This window comes from Camelus dromedarius, chromosome 26 (assembly GCF_036321535.1).
Source record: "Camelus dromedarius isolate mCamDro1 chromosome 26, mCamDro1.pat, whole genome shotgun sequence".
Classification (NCBI taxonomy): domain Eukaryota; kingdom Metazoa; phylum Chordata; class Mammalia; order Artiodactyla; family Camelidae; genus Camelus; species Camelus dromedarius.
Window position 1 is genome coordinate 259,121 of NC_087461.1, and position 17,177 is coordinate 276,297.

At 48.1% G+C, this 17,177-nt stretch overlaps 1 protein-coding gene across 8 annotated transcripts in view; it reads right to left on the reverse strand.

The window, feature by feature from the left end:
* DIP2C (disco interacting protein 2 homolog C) overlaps positions 1-17,177 on the reverse strand; it is a 274,349-nt gene that overhangs the window by 108,556 nt on the left and 148,616 nt on the right. For 4 of the 8 annotated variants that reach the window (XM_064479267.1, XM_064479265.1, XM_064479270.1 and 1 more), the window contains exons 2-4: positions 14,000-14,071; positions 12,262-12,429; positions 2,422-2,532 (exon numbers count right to left, since the gene is read on the reverse strand). In XM_064479267.1, coding sequence (XP_064335337.1) covers positions 2,422-2,532; positions 12,262-12,429; positions 14,000-14,071 — 351 coding nt within the window. The remainder of the gene's footprint in view (positions 1-2,421; positions 2,533-12,261; positions 12,430-13,999; positions 14,072-17,177) is intronic. The other 4 variants (XM_064479266.1, XM_064479269.1, XM_064479268.1 and 1 more) reach the window with 4 other exon arrangements.

The following is a 17,177-nucleotide window of genomic DNA, read 5'->3' on the forward strand; positions in this document are numbered from 1 at the left end:
AAAGCCATTAACGAGGCAGTATTTTAGATGCCTGGCATACACAAATGAACAAAACAAAGATCCTTGTCTCTGTGGGCCTGACATTCTTCTGGTAGGTAGTACACATGAAGGCAGACAAATGACGGGAGGTGGATGGACAGACAGACAGAGTGGAGAGAGACAGACGACTGGTCGATGACAGACAGATAACAGGTGACTGACAGACAAATCGGTGGATAATGACGCTCATGAGAAGCTAAGTGACTCCAACGTAGGGCCTGAGGTGGGCCAGACACGACAGGTCCAGTCCCCTGCTCAGAGGGCTGTGCTGGCCGTGTCTCTGCTGACCGGTGACAGTCAGTCCCCTGAAGTCACCCTCCACTCTGCTCCACAGCCACCCTACTCAGTGCCTCTGCGCATGTCTCCTCCGCCCACGAAGGGGCGGCACAGGCAAGGGGATCCGTGCCTGGGCACAGAGAGCTCCACCTCCACCTGCACGCTGGCGGCCTCTCTCAGGCCTCTCTCAGGTTTGTACTCGGAAAGAAAAACACCTGCCTGACCTATTTCTTAAAAGGACGAGAAGGATTTGGAGAAGACAGCACACCTTACCAAAGATCACACAGAATAGAAGGGCCTATCATCCCCCACCCTCATTGTCAGGAAAGACATGTAACGTAGAAAACAGATGGTACCATGATTTAATTTACATCTAATTAAAAATTAACACAGAAAGTTAGAAGTTAGAAATGAATACAAGACATAATCTTCTATGCAGTAAGAAGTCAGATTACAGAGCTAGACAAAGCTAGATTTGCATCCTGTTTGATGAGTTAATTATCATTAACAATCACATACTTCGCTGAACTTCAATTTTTTCATTTACAACATGGAAATAAAAACAGTTGACTAGTTTCTGTGAGAACTGAATATACGGATGACAGTAAACATGCATCTACCTGTGTGTCTACATGCATGTCTACATACATGTCTGTGTGTGTCTACTGTGCCTACGTGCGTGCATCTGCCTGTGTGTGTCCCAGTGTGTGCACGTGTGTGTGATATGGAAGCATTCCCCAGCACGTTTACAGCATGTGTGTGTGCCTCTACTCTCCTAATGATTTGAAAGGGGCCTGCAAGACATTTGAATAAGATGGGGTCTTGTAATGTGCTAGGTGTTAAAACACCTCTGAAGAAAATGGAAGGTGGATTTGGGAACCAACTCCTGCCTTCATTCCACCCTCACGTGCTGTCCCAGGCACCAGGCCTCCTGGGAGGGCCAAGAAGGTAGATGGAGCAGCAGCAAGGCTGCTCTGGGCCTCTTCCTAGCGTCTCGAGTCCATTCTCTTGCTTCAGCCGATAAAGATTCCCAATGCCATGGACGTCTGTCTTGCCCCTTCTTCCCTCCCAGGAAGGAGAGCAGGGCCAGGAAGTCAGGCACACACCGCCTTGGTGGAGACCGTGGTGGTGTATCTTGGAAGCATCCATTAATGGAAAGATCCACGAAACACGGTACTGAGAGGTTTAAAGGGTTGACCCACCCAGCCCCGGTGAGAGCTGACTGAGCCATTTCACCTCCTGTAGCCTCAGCTTCCTCTTCTGCAACATGAAACTGTCAGAAGCACCTCACCTTTCTGTTATAAAAACTACGTAAGATAAGGTCCTTGCAAGTGCTTTGCAAAATGTGAAGTGACACAGAAATGCTATGCTTTGGATTGTCATCGTCCGCAATCCGCACATGCCCTGAACTGCTGCGTGCCAGCAACATTTACCGCAATCTTCTCTTAAAGATTGTAGTAGGGGGGCAGAAAAAAGCAACTTTAATCTAGATGCTGGGAAAAAAAATACGTCAGACAGCAGTAACACAATACAAGTTTTCTGATGCCAAATTAGTGAAAGAAATTTAAGCCAGCCAAGCCCAGGTGATGACTGCAATAAAGCGGAACAGCAAGACAGCGTTCTTACTCACATCATAAAACGCAAAGGAAATAGAGAACGTACAAAATATTAAGGATTTTATTTCTTTTTTGAAAATTGCACTTTAAAACCAGAAATCACTGAGATTAAAAGAGAGGGAAAAAGTACTAGCAACCAAGTTTATACAAAGTAAAACCAAACTTTTCAAGTGACACCTAAAAAATGAGCAAAATTTTGCTTATAAGAGACTTGTACTGTTTAAATTACTGTGAAATTCTAAATAATGGACATCACTATCTTTAAAAATATTTTAAAAAGTTACGATTTACTGAATTTTCCTGTACTCTAGAGGGTGTATTTCTGTCTGAAGTAAGGTGTCATCTGTCAATCACACCACCACCAACAGACATCCAAATTCACTGCACTGTGATCACACAGCTTCCGCAGACGTGCGCCCACTCATCCACTCCACCAGCACCACGTTACAGACCAGTGTCAGTGGCTTCCCACCCACATCTGGCGCCTTACCCGACCGGTAGCGCTCATCTCGTGACCCTGAGGACCGTCGGCGGTGATAGCGAGAGGAAGAGGCAGGAGTGACAGGAGCCCGGCGCTCTGGAGGCAAAGCCTGATCCACCCCTGGGTGAAGGGAAACAGCAAAGTCAGGTGAGGTTCACTGGCAGCAGGAGTTAATTCACTTCGCGAAGCAAATCACTTGGCAGAAGAAAGGCCTGACCCGCTGCTTTCCCACAGCCAAGCTGGAGCCCGCCTGGGAGTGGGCATGGAGGCCGGACAAAAGGGATGCCGGGCAGGAAGGAAGAAGCGTGCAGGGCAGGGCGTGGCTCACGCCCAGACGCCACAGCCTTTAGAGACCCAGTGCGGGCTCCTTCATGCCCCAAATGTCTGTTACGTCATGTGAGGACATGCAGAGTCAGCCACAAGCAACAAGTTTTTAAAATTACATTTATCATTAAAGGTACTGTGAAATACGTCGTATAGGATACTTTGACGATATAACTCAGGCAACCAGGATTGAGCATGAACTTCCATCTTTGTTCATTCAAAATGTCAAACTCTGGACTCTTACTCCATTTGATGCTAAGTTATCAAACAAATTATATTTCGATATGGTTTTGAAGAATTACCAAAACTGTTAACACGGTCAGATAAAAATGATTCAGTGGTGTTGGTCAAAAGCTGACAGAACGCCAGCGAGCGTGATACTAACGCAGAACCAGGGCAGCCAAGAGCACTTGTAGACCCAACCGGGGACTATGGGAAAGATTTCATCACTACAGTGCAGAAATCAAGTAATTCTGAGCAATGAGCATGAAAACATTAACTGTGGTTGCTTTATCCGAAAAGGGCCGGTGATGCTGGATAGAAAGTAAACCAGAGATAGCAGTTTAAACAGAAAACCGTCCAGTCCCTGGTTTTCCAGGATGCTCTGCGGGAGTCGGCCGCTCACCCCTGAGACGTGCTCCTCCTCCTATGCTGGTGGCTTCTGCACCTCACTTATTGATGGAATGTCTGTGGGCCCCACCTAGCAGGTTAGCTATGTTAGAACTGCACCAAAGACACCCACCCTGCAGCCTTATGTTGGGTTCCATGAGTTCTTCATCTAGCAAGCATGTTAACATTGTTCATGGTTTTTGTCACTGAACTGTTTACAGCTCCAAGCCTCCTCGTTATGTCTACAAATGATCTTTTAAAAAATTACTTTGTATTGTTATCAAATAGATGCACAAAGTTTATGAGATTTGAGTACTGGCAAGTCTTACAATGAAAATACTAGTTACGTGGTATTTGCATCTATATTTATAAACTGGACCTTAGAATTCTAAGAAAAATTACTTGTAAACTTAAAAATTTTTCAACTTGTATAAATATATTTATTTGAAATTTGTGTTTGTTGCCTTTCATGTCAGTTATTATTGTTGAGAAGTTAAATTATTAAATGTCATTCTGATGCTATAATCTTTATATAAAATCTGTTTTTTTTCTTTTCTCCTCTGTCAACTTTTACAACTTTTTCTTTGTTCCCACTGAAGGAGCTGCAAGTATCTCTTCCTACGGCAGAGGCATCACTAGCTCTATGTTCCAATAGGCCCTTTTTCACCTGGGCTATTCCATTTGCCCAAAGAAGGGCCCTCCAGTCCTCTGTCTTATGACTAAACACAGGGTCATCGCTGGGGCTGGAGCTGTTCTCAGCCTCCAGCGTGTGTGCTCTGATTTACTGCCCTGGGGCACAGCACTGCCCACTGTCCTGGCCCCGGAAGCTCTTCATTCCATTTCTACAGAGAGCAAACACGGGTCAAGGGGACGATGTGCATCACCACTTCCTAGAGGCCACACCCACCCCTGTGGTTTCGTCAGCACTGTCTTCTGTCATCTTTTTCTCCTTGGCTCAATGAGGTGCCTCTAATCATCCACCTCACAACATAGCTATGCTTCACTGTTTCTCCCGTTCTCCTGTCCTGGGGATTCATACCTCCTCCATCTGCTGACATCGCAGTGCAGCTCTGGGAAGAAGCAGAGCTAAACTAAGCACACACCTTCAAGCTGCCGTGGGTAAACAGTGCCTGTACATACAGACACTCGCGTTTATCTTTCAATCTCAATCCTGTTACCCATCCCTTTTTTTCAAATATGCTTCCTGGAATTAATCTCAGCCTTAACCCCTTCCAGTTCCCTGGGTGGCCGCGTACTTCCTCTGGGAAGCGTAGTCACAGCACTCACATACGGCCCAGCGACACGGAGCTGCAGGCAGTGCCCACCTGTTACAGACCCCTCACTCCTTTCCCCAGAAAACTGTTTACACACAAACATTGTGCACATTTACTCTCATAGGCTGAAAGACAGAGTTTACAACCCAAGTTTTCAATAGTTTTACAAGGAATGAATCAATTCAATAAAAGGAGAATAGCTTCAAACAACAGAACATTACAAGAGACTAAAATACAAGTGTGCATATTTCAATCATTAGTTTCTATCTAACGTCACTGTGAATGAAATTTGAGGTAGCTTAAAGGTATGTTCCGGTAAGAAAAAGCCATCAATAAAATATGCAACTGCAAGTTAGCATGACCTGGTACCACAGGAGAAGCCAGGGTAGTGGCCAAGGCGTCCTGCTCGTGACCCCCTGGAAGAGGAGCTCACAGCTGCTGGAACAGGCTGCTGGAACAGGCTCCTTCTTGGTGCGGATAATCACAGGCAGTTAGAGAAACACACAGCGACACTCAGTGCTGGCACTGCTGAGGTACCACGTCTGCAGGACCAAAAACCAGCTCTCACAAAAGCCAGAAGACAGCCAGTGTCCAGGCGGAGCATGTGGGCGGGTTCACAGCAGTCAGCAGGAAGGTGGGTAAAGGTCCAGTGACATTCAAAGCAGGAGACAAAGATGAACTCTCCTTAGGCAAGAACAGGACAGAGATCAAGACTGGATCTCTTCCCCAACATTTATTAAGCACCACTAGCTTCAGACCCACGTGAACTGAGGGGAAATGCACTGGGGACACTACCACCCTCTGGAGCTGGAGATGGAGCCATCACCATCTGAGACCCTGGGCCTCAGCTTCCCATCTTCGGGCAGGACTGGTAAGATCAGCCAACGCTTCAGAGCACTGGTATAAGCACTTTATTCCCATTAATTAGCATAACCATATGAGACAGAGTTCTGCTGTCCCACTGAGAGAAAACACAGGCCCAGGACTGGGGCTTGCACTCAAGCTGTCCGAGTCGCTCTCGGCAGTGCCCTTCCACCTGTGATGGGCGACCTCTCCTGGTGCCCCCAGGCACCCTGCTGTCACTCGGAGCCCAAACAGAGGCCAGCCCTTCAGGCAAAGGCTCTGTGCGGATTACTGCTGCACTCTGGGTACAGCGATCACCTGTCACACGGACAAAATCCAGCTGGTACTCCGAATCCATGAGGAGGTCTTTCTGTGACCTCATCACGAAGCTGCTCTTCAACAGCAATCTTATAAGCAGAGATGGAAACTGGGACAATTTCAGGCTGCTGCCTGGGAACAAACTCAGATCAGCTGCAAGCTGCTGAGGTCTTTAACAGGAAGGTGTGTGCGTCAATCCCTGCTTAGGATACAGCACGTGAAACGCCCAGATCAGGCAAAGACTGGTTGTCTCCCCTGGGCCAACAGGCTCCTAGGAGGGGTTCAGGAGGTACTGCTGAGACAGTAAGTGAAAACTTCAAGGCTCGTGCAGAGGGCTGTAACACGTACATTTATACACGACACTCTTGGTGACTTTCTGTTTCTGCTAGAACTGCAACAGGACTGTAAATAGAACTCTTCACCAGAGGAAGGAGACTGGAGACGTGTACGAGGAAAAGAGGAAATAAAAGGGGACTATAGCAGAGAGTGAAATACCTCGTCCGCCGCCGGGCGCACCCTCCAGGGACTCCACACTTCTGCAAGGGGCACCCACACTCCACGTCCCCGGACACCTTCATTCCCGTGACTCCTCTCTTCCCCACCCGACACTTTGTCCTCAAGGTTAGAGGAGCCACCAGGCTTCGCGCTCAGCCTGCCCAGGCCCCTCCCTGCCACCAGGGCCATCACATCTCCCGAAGTTCAGGCTCTCTTCAGGCTGAGCAGGGCTCTGACTGACTCACGTCTGCATCCTGTGGACCACAGAACAAAGCCCTGGCTCCTTCACCCGATCCTCAGCCTCCCTCCGTCACACCCACCTTCTCCTCCAGCCCCCTTCCACTCATGCCTCCAGGTTTCAGGCAGACACAGTCACTATTCCCAGGCCTTGGCCCTATCCCATCACTACTCACTCCTCCAAATGCCTTTTCCCCTCCAGATGTGAAAACTTCCTTTAAGCTCAAGGGGGAGAAAGCAGAGAAATAAGCCATTTTTATTAGAACTTCAAATAATTACTTCCAACACGTTTCAGAAAGGGTCCCCCAAACTAACATAATACTTGTAAATCAACTATACTTCAATAAGAAAAGAAAGGTTCCCCAAAGAGAATTCCTAACAAGATGTTTCTGGCACCTACACAATCCATCAGTTTCAGATTATGAAGTAAACGCAGTCATTTCATTAATGCTATGGTAAACCAGACGCTAGAAATCACAATAATCCTCCTACGTTAATCTAAGAATAAGGTCCACAGGTGCCAGTCTACCACTCTGACACAGTAGTGTGCTACAAGCCAGGAGACCTACAGTGCAGAAAACATGGTTTACTCAGAACGTTACATATTCTAGAAAAAGTAAGAATATCTCAATTCAGACAGTAAGAGAAATACACTGAAAAACCCTGGCTTTCAACATATTTTTAAAAGAAATCATAAAGGATATGTAAAAGATACCTTGAATAAAAATGTATGTAACAATTAAAACCAAAAGATCTTGGTCCAAATTCTGGTATTATTCTCGGTAATTGTGGAGCTGGACAAATCACTCAGCCTCTGAACCTCGCTCCCACATCTCTGGGGTGTGGGTGTGGACACAGTAACGCACGAGGGGCTCTGCTCCTAGGTCAAGTCTGTCTGTCTGTCCCTGCGCACAGCAGTCTGTGGATCTCACGTCAGTGAGATCAAGCATCGGGTAGTTCGGGAACCTGTCGAGGCTGCTTCCATATTTCAAGTTTGTACAAAAACAATTTCTGAATCGTCCCCTTCTCTTCTAGTACCTGATTACACTCTCTCACACAGCAGCTCTTACTTCTAAAGTAAGTGCAATCAAGGATTTTGCCAGAAAATAAACAGTACCACTGTGTCTGGATAAGAAACTTGCTACATTCGTTTTGCACTGACGCAGATGAGAACAGCACAAAACCGACAGGCATTCCACCAGCAGCACGGTACCATCTACCTAGGCCCATGCTAGCCTGCCTCAGCCTCCGCTAGCATAAAGCCTTGCCATAAATCAGTATAAATCTGCTAGCCGTTTTCCTCTTCATGTCTGAATTTTTTCAGGTACTCATGCCTGGAAAAGTGTTGATGAGCTGGAGCTTCAGGGTTTCATGGGAGCCCCACATGCCGCTGCTTTTGTGTCTGATTCCTGCATCCCAGCCACCAGGCTTCGTTCATCAGGTAACGTAAGTTTGCAGGCAATGGGAGTACATGCAGGACTGAGGCTTCAAATGTCTGCATCTTTCTCACACTTCCCACAAAAACCTGTATGAGCCGGTCCCAAGCAGACACCACTCCCACTGTCCAGGTGGACGCTCAGCGATCCCACGCCCAACTCTGCCAGCTGCAGGAGCGGCTCAGCTGTTCCCAGTTAACTACTGCTGCCTGGGGAGGGACACCTGATTGGTTCAAGGACACTGAAAGGAACAAGAAACTCATGCATCAAACCAGGAGCTGTGACTGACGAAATAAAAGACTTCTTAGACACCTGAGAGCAGCAAGCTGTGTACCAGGATCGTGACCACGGCTGATGAAAGTGCATTTCCCATAGCAACTCAGTCTGGAAAGGGTTCATGCAGACACAGGGCACCCTGATTTAAGTACTCGTACTTCTCTCCTTCTGGCATTTAACCCTGCGCCTCACAGCCCACCCATCATGAACAGATGGCACGGCATGACTCCTGACCTGAGGAAGTCCCCTGGGACCAGCTCTGTGTCCCTACCACCCCAGTCAGGGTGGGCATCACACTTTTGTGCCCAGGGAAGGGAGGCTGCACTCTGGGAGATCGGAACTCTGGGGCAGGATACAAACACGAACCAAACTGTGCCCCTGGCACCAGAGAAGCAGTGTTTAATATGCAGAACCAGAGGCAACAAACCACAGCAGTGCCGGCAAGCTTCATTTTCTGAGGAATATAGAACACAATGGCCTTGGACTCAGGTTTATGTCCTTAAATATAAAACAGTTCATCTTGCATGAGACCAAAAGTGCAAAATTCACAAGCTATACTCTGCCAACTCCCCCATAACCCTCAAACAGGAGAGTCTGCACCTGGGTTGCAGATACAGCTCTCTCCATGCAGGCCATTCCCAGGAACAGAACTACATCAGGACAGTGTTTCCTCATTTACAGCAATAAATACCAGGGTTTTCAAGCTGAACTGCCAAATTAGTAATAAAATAAAACTCAACTGACTGGAATATGCTGAGGTCCAAAATCACATTATCCTTTGACTTTTCAGATATGGAAAAATGATCAGCACTTACATGTTACCACTGCATTTTATCAAAATCAGAAATCAAAATAAAACTGATCACATTGTTCAACACATTGTACAACGCAGGGAATATACAGCCAATATTTTGTAATAACTGTAAATGGAAAGTAATCTTCAAAAATTGTATAAAAATGTTTTTAAATTAAAAAAAAAAGTTGTGATCACAGACAGAAGATGCCCGAGGCAGTAAAAGGTCTGTTTGCCTGAATGCTCAAGGCAGACCTGAGCACCATGCAGCCCCTCTGCATCTGCCCTCTGCTGGACTGGCTCTAGGAAAGATCCCCCATTCTCTCAGAGTGAACATGGCACCTGGATGGACACACTGGCCTCTGCACACATGGGGCCTGTGGGAGGATGTGAGTGGGCAGGTAATTCGGGAGAGCTGCCAGATTGCCCCCCCACCACCACAGGCACTGGCGTAGGTGGCCTACACTCCAGCCACTGGTCTGTACATGCAGACCATTCCCAGTTCATCCCTCAGTTAATGTCTGGGAGTTGTCACTTGCTGTGGAAAGGACACTGGGGCTCCGACTGCGGGTAAGGGTAGGGCAGAGATATCAAATATTCCACAGCTCCATACACCTATAACTGTGCATTTCAGAAGTAGGATGCCATAAGACCAGGACAGGAGGGCCCGTCCTAACCCCAGGGATCAGGGAAGGAATCCCTGGGGAAGTGACAGTTGCAGTGAGCTTTAGCCAATCCACAGGTACAGGCAGAGGGGCAAGCACATGCAGAACGCCTTGTGTGCAAACAGCGTGAACATCAGATAAAGGCTAGAGCAGCCGAAGAGAGGCCAGGCTGCTGCGTGTGCGGCCCTTCTGATGCAGACGGGTCTACGCTCCCGGCGAGGCCACCTGCCATCTCCAGCCAGAGCAAATGGGGACAACAGACTCGCCCTAACCCGGAGAGGCTCCTTCTCTGGGGAGGCTGTTCTCCTGGATCCCACAGCCGATTCCCAGAGAGTAGGAAGGAAACAGAGACTGCCCTCTGGTCACCATAGCCAAATTCACCAAGATTTTCACAATGACTCCATCCCTGTAAATCCCTTTAACTGAGCACAAGCCGCCTGCTGCTGGGGGAGAGCCGAGCTGGACTTGGAGAAGACTGGGTCTACATAACTCCCCACATTCAGCAGCGTCTGATGCCAGCCATGTGGAAAGCAAGGCCTGGCCAACACACACCACATGAGAGGGAGGGACTATATTTGGTCAAGGAAAGCTTTGCTGTTTATGGCGAGGCTGAAATTTTACCACCTCACCTCAGCACGGCCTTGTGATGAAAGCACTGAAGACTCAGTTACAGAGGCTAACATCGTTCATTAAGATGACCCTCAAGACACTGCTACTGAGTGGGTTTTATCTTCTACTTTTACAAGTGTTGTCAGGTTAAGAGATCAGTGCAAGAATTTACAGCCAAAACACTGCAGGAGAACCAGCACCAAAGAATGCAGTCTCCCAAAGAGTATTTTCTCTTTGCAAAGGACTTTCAGTGTATTCTTTCTGACCCCCTCCTTCACTGAATACATCACCTTCATTGTTCTGTCCAGCTCGGCACTCTGTTCCTCATCCAGATTTAGGTGAGCACTCGACGCTGCGCTCCCTAAAACAGCGTATCTTTGACTGGGTTCCCCAGCCACCCACCCCTGCACAGAGAGGAAGGCCAGGAAACAGCCGGCTTCCCCAGGGCCTTCCCGAGGATGGGTAATGCTTGGCATCTCCAACTCGGGGCTGAGCTGTTGCCGAAGGCTGTACAGGGCGTCCTAATTCATAATCGTGTGTCCCAAAGAAATCCCAAAAGTTCCTTTGAAATATTTTAAAAATACTTTTTAGAGAAATCATAGTATTTCCTCTAAATAAAAATAATATGAAAAAAGAAGTTCATCAAAACACAAACCCCTTTTAGACAAATTTATGGCAGAATAAGGTGACTGAAAAGGAAACAAGAAGCTTCTCAGGAAGATCCTACACCAAAAGAATCATTTCTAAGACCGAGCTAGTCCAGAAAGATCTCTCTCTGATTCATAGCCGTGGGCCCTCCTTACTGCTTCCCAGGGGCAGTTTTACGTAACGAGTGACTGTTCACCCAGGCAACTCCTCAGAAATAAAGATCAGTAATAAGAACTGCGGAACCGCATGGGCATGTGGTCTCCCCATCCCCAAACCACGGGTGAACCCGCCTTCTCCTTCCCATGGGGATGGCGCAGCCCACGAGGCCCACAGAGCGCAGCAGTCCTCTTGGCCTCACACTTCAACAGGTGCGTGAGGCTCACAGAATGGTGACGGGGACCCAGAGCTAAGGCTCAACTCCACTGCCCACCCGTCAGCCCTCCGTCCTACCCACAAGGACACGCATCACCTCCGTCAGCAAGCTGTCCCGGGGAGGGGAACAGAGCCATGGCTGAGAGACCAGGCCGAGGGCCCTGTTCTGAGATCCTGGGGGCTGACAGTAACACCAGAGCTTACCCACCACCTGTGCATGATTCTCAAGCAGTGTCTTTTATGTGAGGTAAAACCCTGAAGCTTCTACATGCTTATTTCCTTCCTGTACTACAAGTTGCACTGAACACATCTTTTTGGGCATCTTACATTCAAAATCTGCTCCCAAATAATTCTGACCTCTTAATAGGATCACGACCTCAAAGAATGCACTCTCTGATTAACTGGTTCAAAGTTCGTATTTCAAAACGCCACAACTGCCCTTTGGAGAATGCCCCTAGGAACATGACGAAGGTGCAGACCCTTCTCTCTGAAGCATATCACAGAGGCCAGGATTCATTAGAGTTCATCCTTCACCTAGGTCTCTGGCTATGAGACAAAGGTTAGTGGAAGACCAGCAGTTTTTAAGAAAAACTGTATAATTTGTTATGTATTCCTTTTTCTTAAGTGTTTTGTAAGTGGTGCTCCAACAGTGAAAAGAGGGTAGTAAAAACAGAATATTATATTTTAAATAGAAAAGACTCAGAAATGGGCCCTGAGTCAGTGAGACAATCATGATCCAGGGTCTGTGACAAGCTCTGTGACTGAGGAGCACTGTGGCCTCAGTAAGTCACATGAGCTTGAATGGAGAACAGGGGCTCAGAAACAGGACCTTCTGGGTGCCACCAAGGCTAAGCCCTACAACGCTGCTTAGAATGGCTTTAGCTGGACAGTCCATTTCAAACGCGTGCCTGTCTTGGGGTCTCTCTCTCATCTCAGTTAAGTGCGCTCACCGAAGCGAAAGTAAAACAGCGGCCGGTTTCCTGCGGTGCTGGCCACCCGCTCTCTGACCGCGGCGTCCCGGATGTCACACACCCCGATGTTGCCCGCCTGCAGCATTCTTCTCGGGGCTCCTTCACTGTGCTGCCGTCTACACCGGACCACGGCAGCTCCATTCGCTGCTGTAACAAGTTGAAAAAAAACTAATTAATTCAAACTTTAGTTTTTTTTAAATTTGTTACAGCGCCGAGCAGAGCTGCCGACCCCATGCAGAACAGCACACAGAACACCAAAGGGACCATGCCACACAGGGCCACCCTCAGCGCCCAGCTGATGCGGATCAACTGCGTCCTCAGCCCTGCAGTGGCTCCAGGCCCATCTTCCGGAAACGCACAGAGCTGCTTCTGTTTCACCTTTGTTTGCTAAGGCCCAGAAATTAAAATCCAACAACATGAGCGCCTGCCTGCTGTCTCCCTGCCAGCCTTCCTCTGAGACCGGGGGGGCCACCTGCAGACGGGAATGCACGACAATGGGCCGTGCGGACGGCCGTCCCCACAGCAGTCCTGCTCGAGGTCGAGAAGGGAGGCGGGACACCACCTCCAAACGTCCGCCCACGTGTGCTCTGAAGCCTCCCACACAGGGTCAGCTGGCCAACACACTGACTTTTCGTTCACTCAGACAGCGCGGCTTCTTCCTTTTATAAACCAGACAGCAGGAAACTCAGGCCGTCAGCAGGCAGCCCGCACAGCGGGCCCATCTCCATGTTAACTTTCTCAAGTACCGAGGAGAGAAAGAAATCACATGAAGTCAAACAAAGCTACACAACAGCAGAAACTCAACACCCAAGTTCAGTGCCCTGGAACGTGAGCACCGGCAAGGACGCACCTTCTGTGCCGGCACAGCACTGGAGGGGCGCAGCCCGGAGGGCACGGCCTGCACTGTGCAGGCGTGTGCAGACCTAAACCTCACCCAGCAGAGCCTCGCAGTGGGGCTTTAACTGTGTCCCAAAGTGATCACTGCAGAGCCCCTTTCTGCCGCTGTCCTCCCTCCTCCTGGAGGGCCTGTGTTAGCTCTGAGCCTTTCTTAACCCAGAAAATTCTCAAGATCGCCCTCAGACTGCACTAAGCTTCCCCCAGAACAGAGGTGTGACAGCTGCAGCCCGTATCCTCTTCCTTCCCCTAAAATGTACAGAACCCAGCTGAGTGCAGAGAGTCTACAAACCTGCACATGTGAAAACACTGGAATTTAACAGAATGTGTACTTGGGAAGAAATCATAACGTGGACAATCACATTTCAAAACACAACCAACCTTTACGATTTCATAATCCCAGGCAGGATGTTACACTGTTTTCTAGAACTGCCCCCACCAATGATGTCAACAAAAACCTTGGACTGATTAAGCCATTATCAATCATTTTAGCTCACAAAGCCAAAAGTCATGTTTAAATCACAAATGCTCATATTTTTTATGATTATAGCATTTCAAAGTAATCAAACATACTACTGCCCCCTACAGATGGAACATCTATTAAATTTATTAGGCACATTTATAGAAAGCCTCTATGTTTCTTCTCCATTCACTGAACACCCTGCAATCACAGGAGGGAGCTGGATGTGGCTCCCGCCACCTCAACATCGTGATCTACATGCAGACCAGGGACCGCGGAAGGACCTGTGCTCAGCTGTTCTCCTGCATGTGGCAGTTAACTTTCAAAGGTGACGTTTCATGCTATTCATCAAGGTTTACGTACTCGGAGGCTGGGGCAGATAGGCGCCAATCAATTTCGATCTCTTCTTTTCATATCCTTTTTGTGTGATGTCACCTGTAAGAGAAGGAAAGGAAAGTTCAGGATGGTTCCAAGGGTAGAGCTGATCACTCAACTAAGAAGAAACAGTCACATCTATGTGTCTTCTGTCTCCTTATGACTGTAATTTAAGAAGACTTCACCTTGACTTTTCCTCTACCCACAAACACACACTCATAAAATCCTCTGCTAGGCACACACTCGTCCCAGCCCTTCCTCTCAGGGTTTCAGCTCTCATGGGGTCCAAAATTAGATTCTTGCAATCTCACTCGCATCTGCAGGGCAGGAAACCTCCCCGATCCACACAGCTCTCATTAACTTAACCAACAACAGATTTTTGTAGGCATCTACCCCAGTAAGAGCGGGCCCAAACCGCCACTGGTTAGCATGTTCCCTATCAGGTGTGTCAGTCCCACGGACTATACACTGCTATGGTATTTCTGAAAGTAAATGACTAACACTGAGTGAAACAATAGATAAAACAAAAGCAAGAGAACATAGGACCTATGGGATCCAAACATGAGAAAGGTATTTATCATTAAAACAGGAATTAAATTGCTAAAGCCAGAGATTCGAGGGCCACAGCTAGGCTGACATTTTTTCCTGAATGCCAAGTTCCCGGGACAAACCATCTCTATAATGTGCAACAGCCTTTCCCAATTACAAACTCGAACACACCCCAAATGCTGATTTGCATCCTTGAATTTTTCGTAGTCTGTTCATTTTCCCCCTAATATACTGATCAAATCATCAAAGTACTAAACTCAAGCTTTAATAAAAACATAGCAAACAAGTGGAAAGTTTTATGGGTCTTACACAAGTTGGTAAATCTTTCCCTAGTGACGATGCTCACTATGTCTGATCAAACCACAGGGCACCTGACCCGACCAGCTCACGGCTCACTGCACAGTCTCAACAGTCTTGAAAGGCATGACGAGTGTGTGCCCCTGCAGCTGTAGACAACACGGACACATGAAAACGCCTCTGCCACTGTTGAACGTTCGGGGCGCTAAACAGGCTGACCGCTCTTTGAAGATAACGAACCATGGAGAAAACTAGTTTTTGTGTTAATTGTTTTGCTGCTCAGCAATTTAGAAATTCAAAACCAGTTTGCTTCCTGCAGCTGAGGACGCCCAGACCAAAATGAAAGCAAGCAACAGGGAAAGGAGCGCATGCGTGAGGGTGTGCTGGTGGGAACGTGATCCATAAGCACAGGGTAGGCACCCACTGTTTACTGGGTATTTCCCTCCGGTGCCCGCCCCTTCCCCGCCGGCCCCATGGCTGCTCTGCACAACCCTGCACCGAGTCCCAGCCCTGGTGAACCAGCCCTTCCAGCTGTGCTTCACCGGAAGCTCAGCTCAGCTTCTAAGGAGACCACGATGGCACTGCATCCCATGAGCAAATCAAAAATACCTCTGCACGTGGAACAATTCTCACTGAAAAATGACTGGAAACTGGCAGAAAGAGTCCTGCCTGACCAGGTTGGGGGGAAGACCCACAGAGAATCGGGCAGGAAAGGAAGAGAAGTGGGGAGGTCGGAGCCTGTACCCCTGGGAGGAGACTCAGAAAAAAAGGGAGAGCCTGGGTGGAGCTCCTCCCTGGGGAGTGAGTGAATCGAGCCACAGCCTGGGCACCCTGGTCCTGGGGTCAGACACAGTGAAGGGACGAACCCTCCTGAGTGGTGCGCCTGCTCCCAGCTACCCTGGCTCACACCCAGCCAAAGCCCAGCCACTTCAGCCCATCGGCTTCACAGTGGGAGGGCCCGTGGATCAGTGGCCCTGCACAGACAACTCTGGGAGGGGATCCTCGTGTCAGGAGGGGGAAGAACATACACTTAAAGGGGCAGGCTTGACCTGACCCTCAGGGCTTCTGGTCCTGCAACTTGGGACCCGACCCTGTGATGGCCACTGGGCAGCAGGGGGCCCAGCTCCCACCTGGCTCAGCCCCTCCTTCTACCAAGATGACCACTGCCAGCACACCCCGGGGGAAGACATGACCTGTGCTCACAATAAATAATAAAACAAAAATTAACAACTTACCAGATAAAGAATTCAAAGCATTAATAGTAAGAATACTAACTGAACTTGGGAAAATAGATGAACACAGTGAGAATTTTAACAAGGAAGTAGAAAATTAAAGGAAAAAAATGAAACAAAAACCACTCAGAACTGAAGAATATAACTGAAATGAAAAACACACTAGAAGGAATGCAAAGCAGACCAGATGATACAGAAGAACGCATCAGCAATCTGCAAGACAGAACAATGGAAATCATGCAGTAAGAAGAGTAAAAAGAAAAAAATTTTAAATGAGAACAGTGTAGGAGATTCCTGGACAACATCAGCTGTACCAACACTCACACTCCAGGTGCCCCAGAAGAAGAGAGAAGGGGTCAAATATGCATTTAATGAAATTATGGCTGAAAACTTGCCACTATCAAGAAAGAAAGATATCCAGGTACAGGAAGCACAGAGGGTCCTAAACAGGATGAACCCCAAGACACCCACCCCAAGACACATCATAATTAAAATGGCAAAAGTTACAGACAGAGAACCGTAGAGGCAGCAAGAGAAAAACAGTCAGTTCCAGGGAACCCTCCCAAGGCCGTCAGCTGGTTTTCCTGCAGGAACTTTGAGGCCAGAAGCAAGCGTCTCGATATATTCAAAGTGCTGAGAGGGAAAAACCTGCAACCTAGGATATGCTGCCCAGCCAAGTCATCACCCAGAACTGAAGGACAAAGAACTTCGCAGACAAGCAGAAACTAAAAGACTTCATTGGTACCCAGCCTACCCTAGAAGAAATGTTGAAGGGTCTTCTCCGAGTGGAAAAGAAATGCCTACAACAAGAAGGAAGAATCTATAGGAAACACAGAGTAAAGGCTGAGAATCACCTGCTTAAATAAGCTGGTACTAAAATTAAAAGACTAAAGTTCAGTCAAGTTTTAAAAATTCCTCAGATGCATTAAACTAAGGTTGGGGGTGGGGGGGACAGTTCCCTTGAAGCCACTCTCAAAGGATACCCACTCCTCCCTCTCACTTAGAATCTGGTCTTACTTTGGAATGCTCCAGTTAAGACCTGGACTAAAGGGAAACAGGCACTTCCCCCTGAAACCATGGCTCCTCTT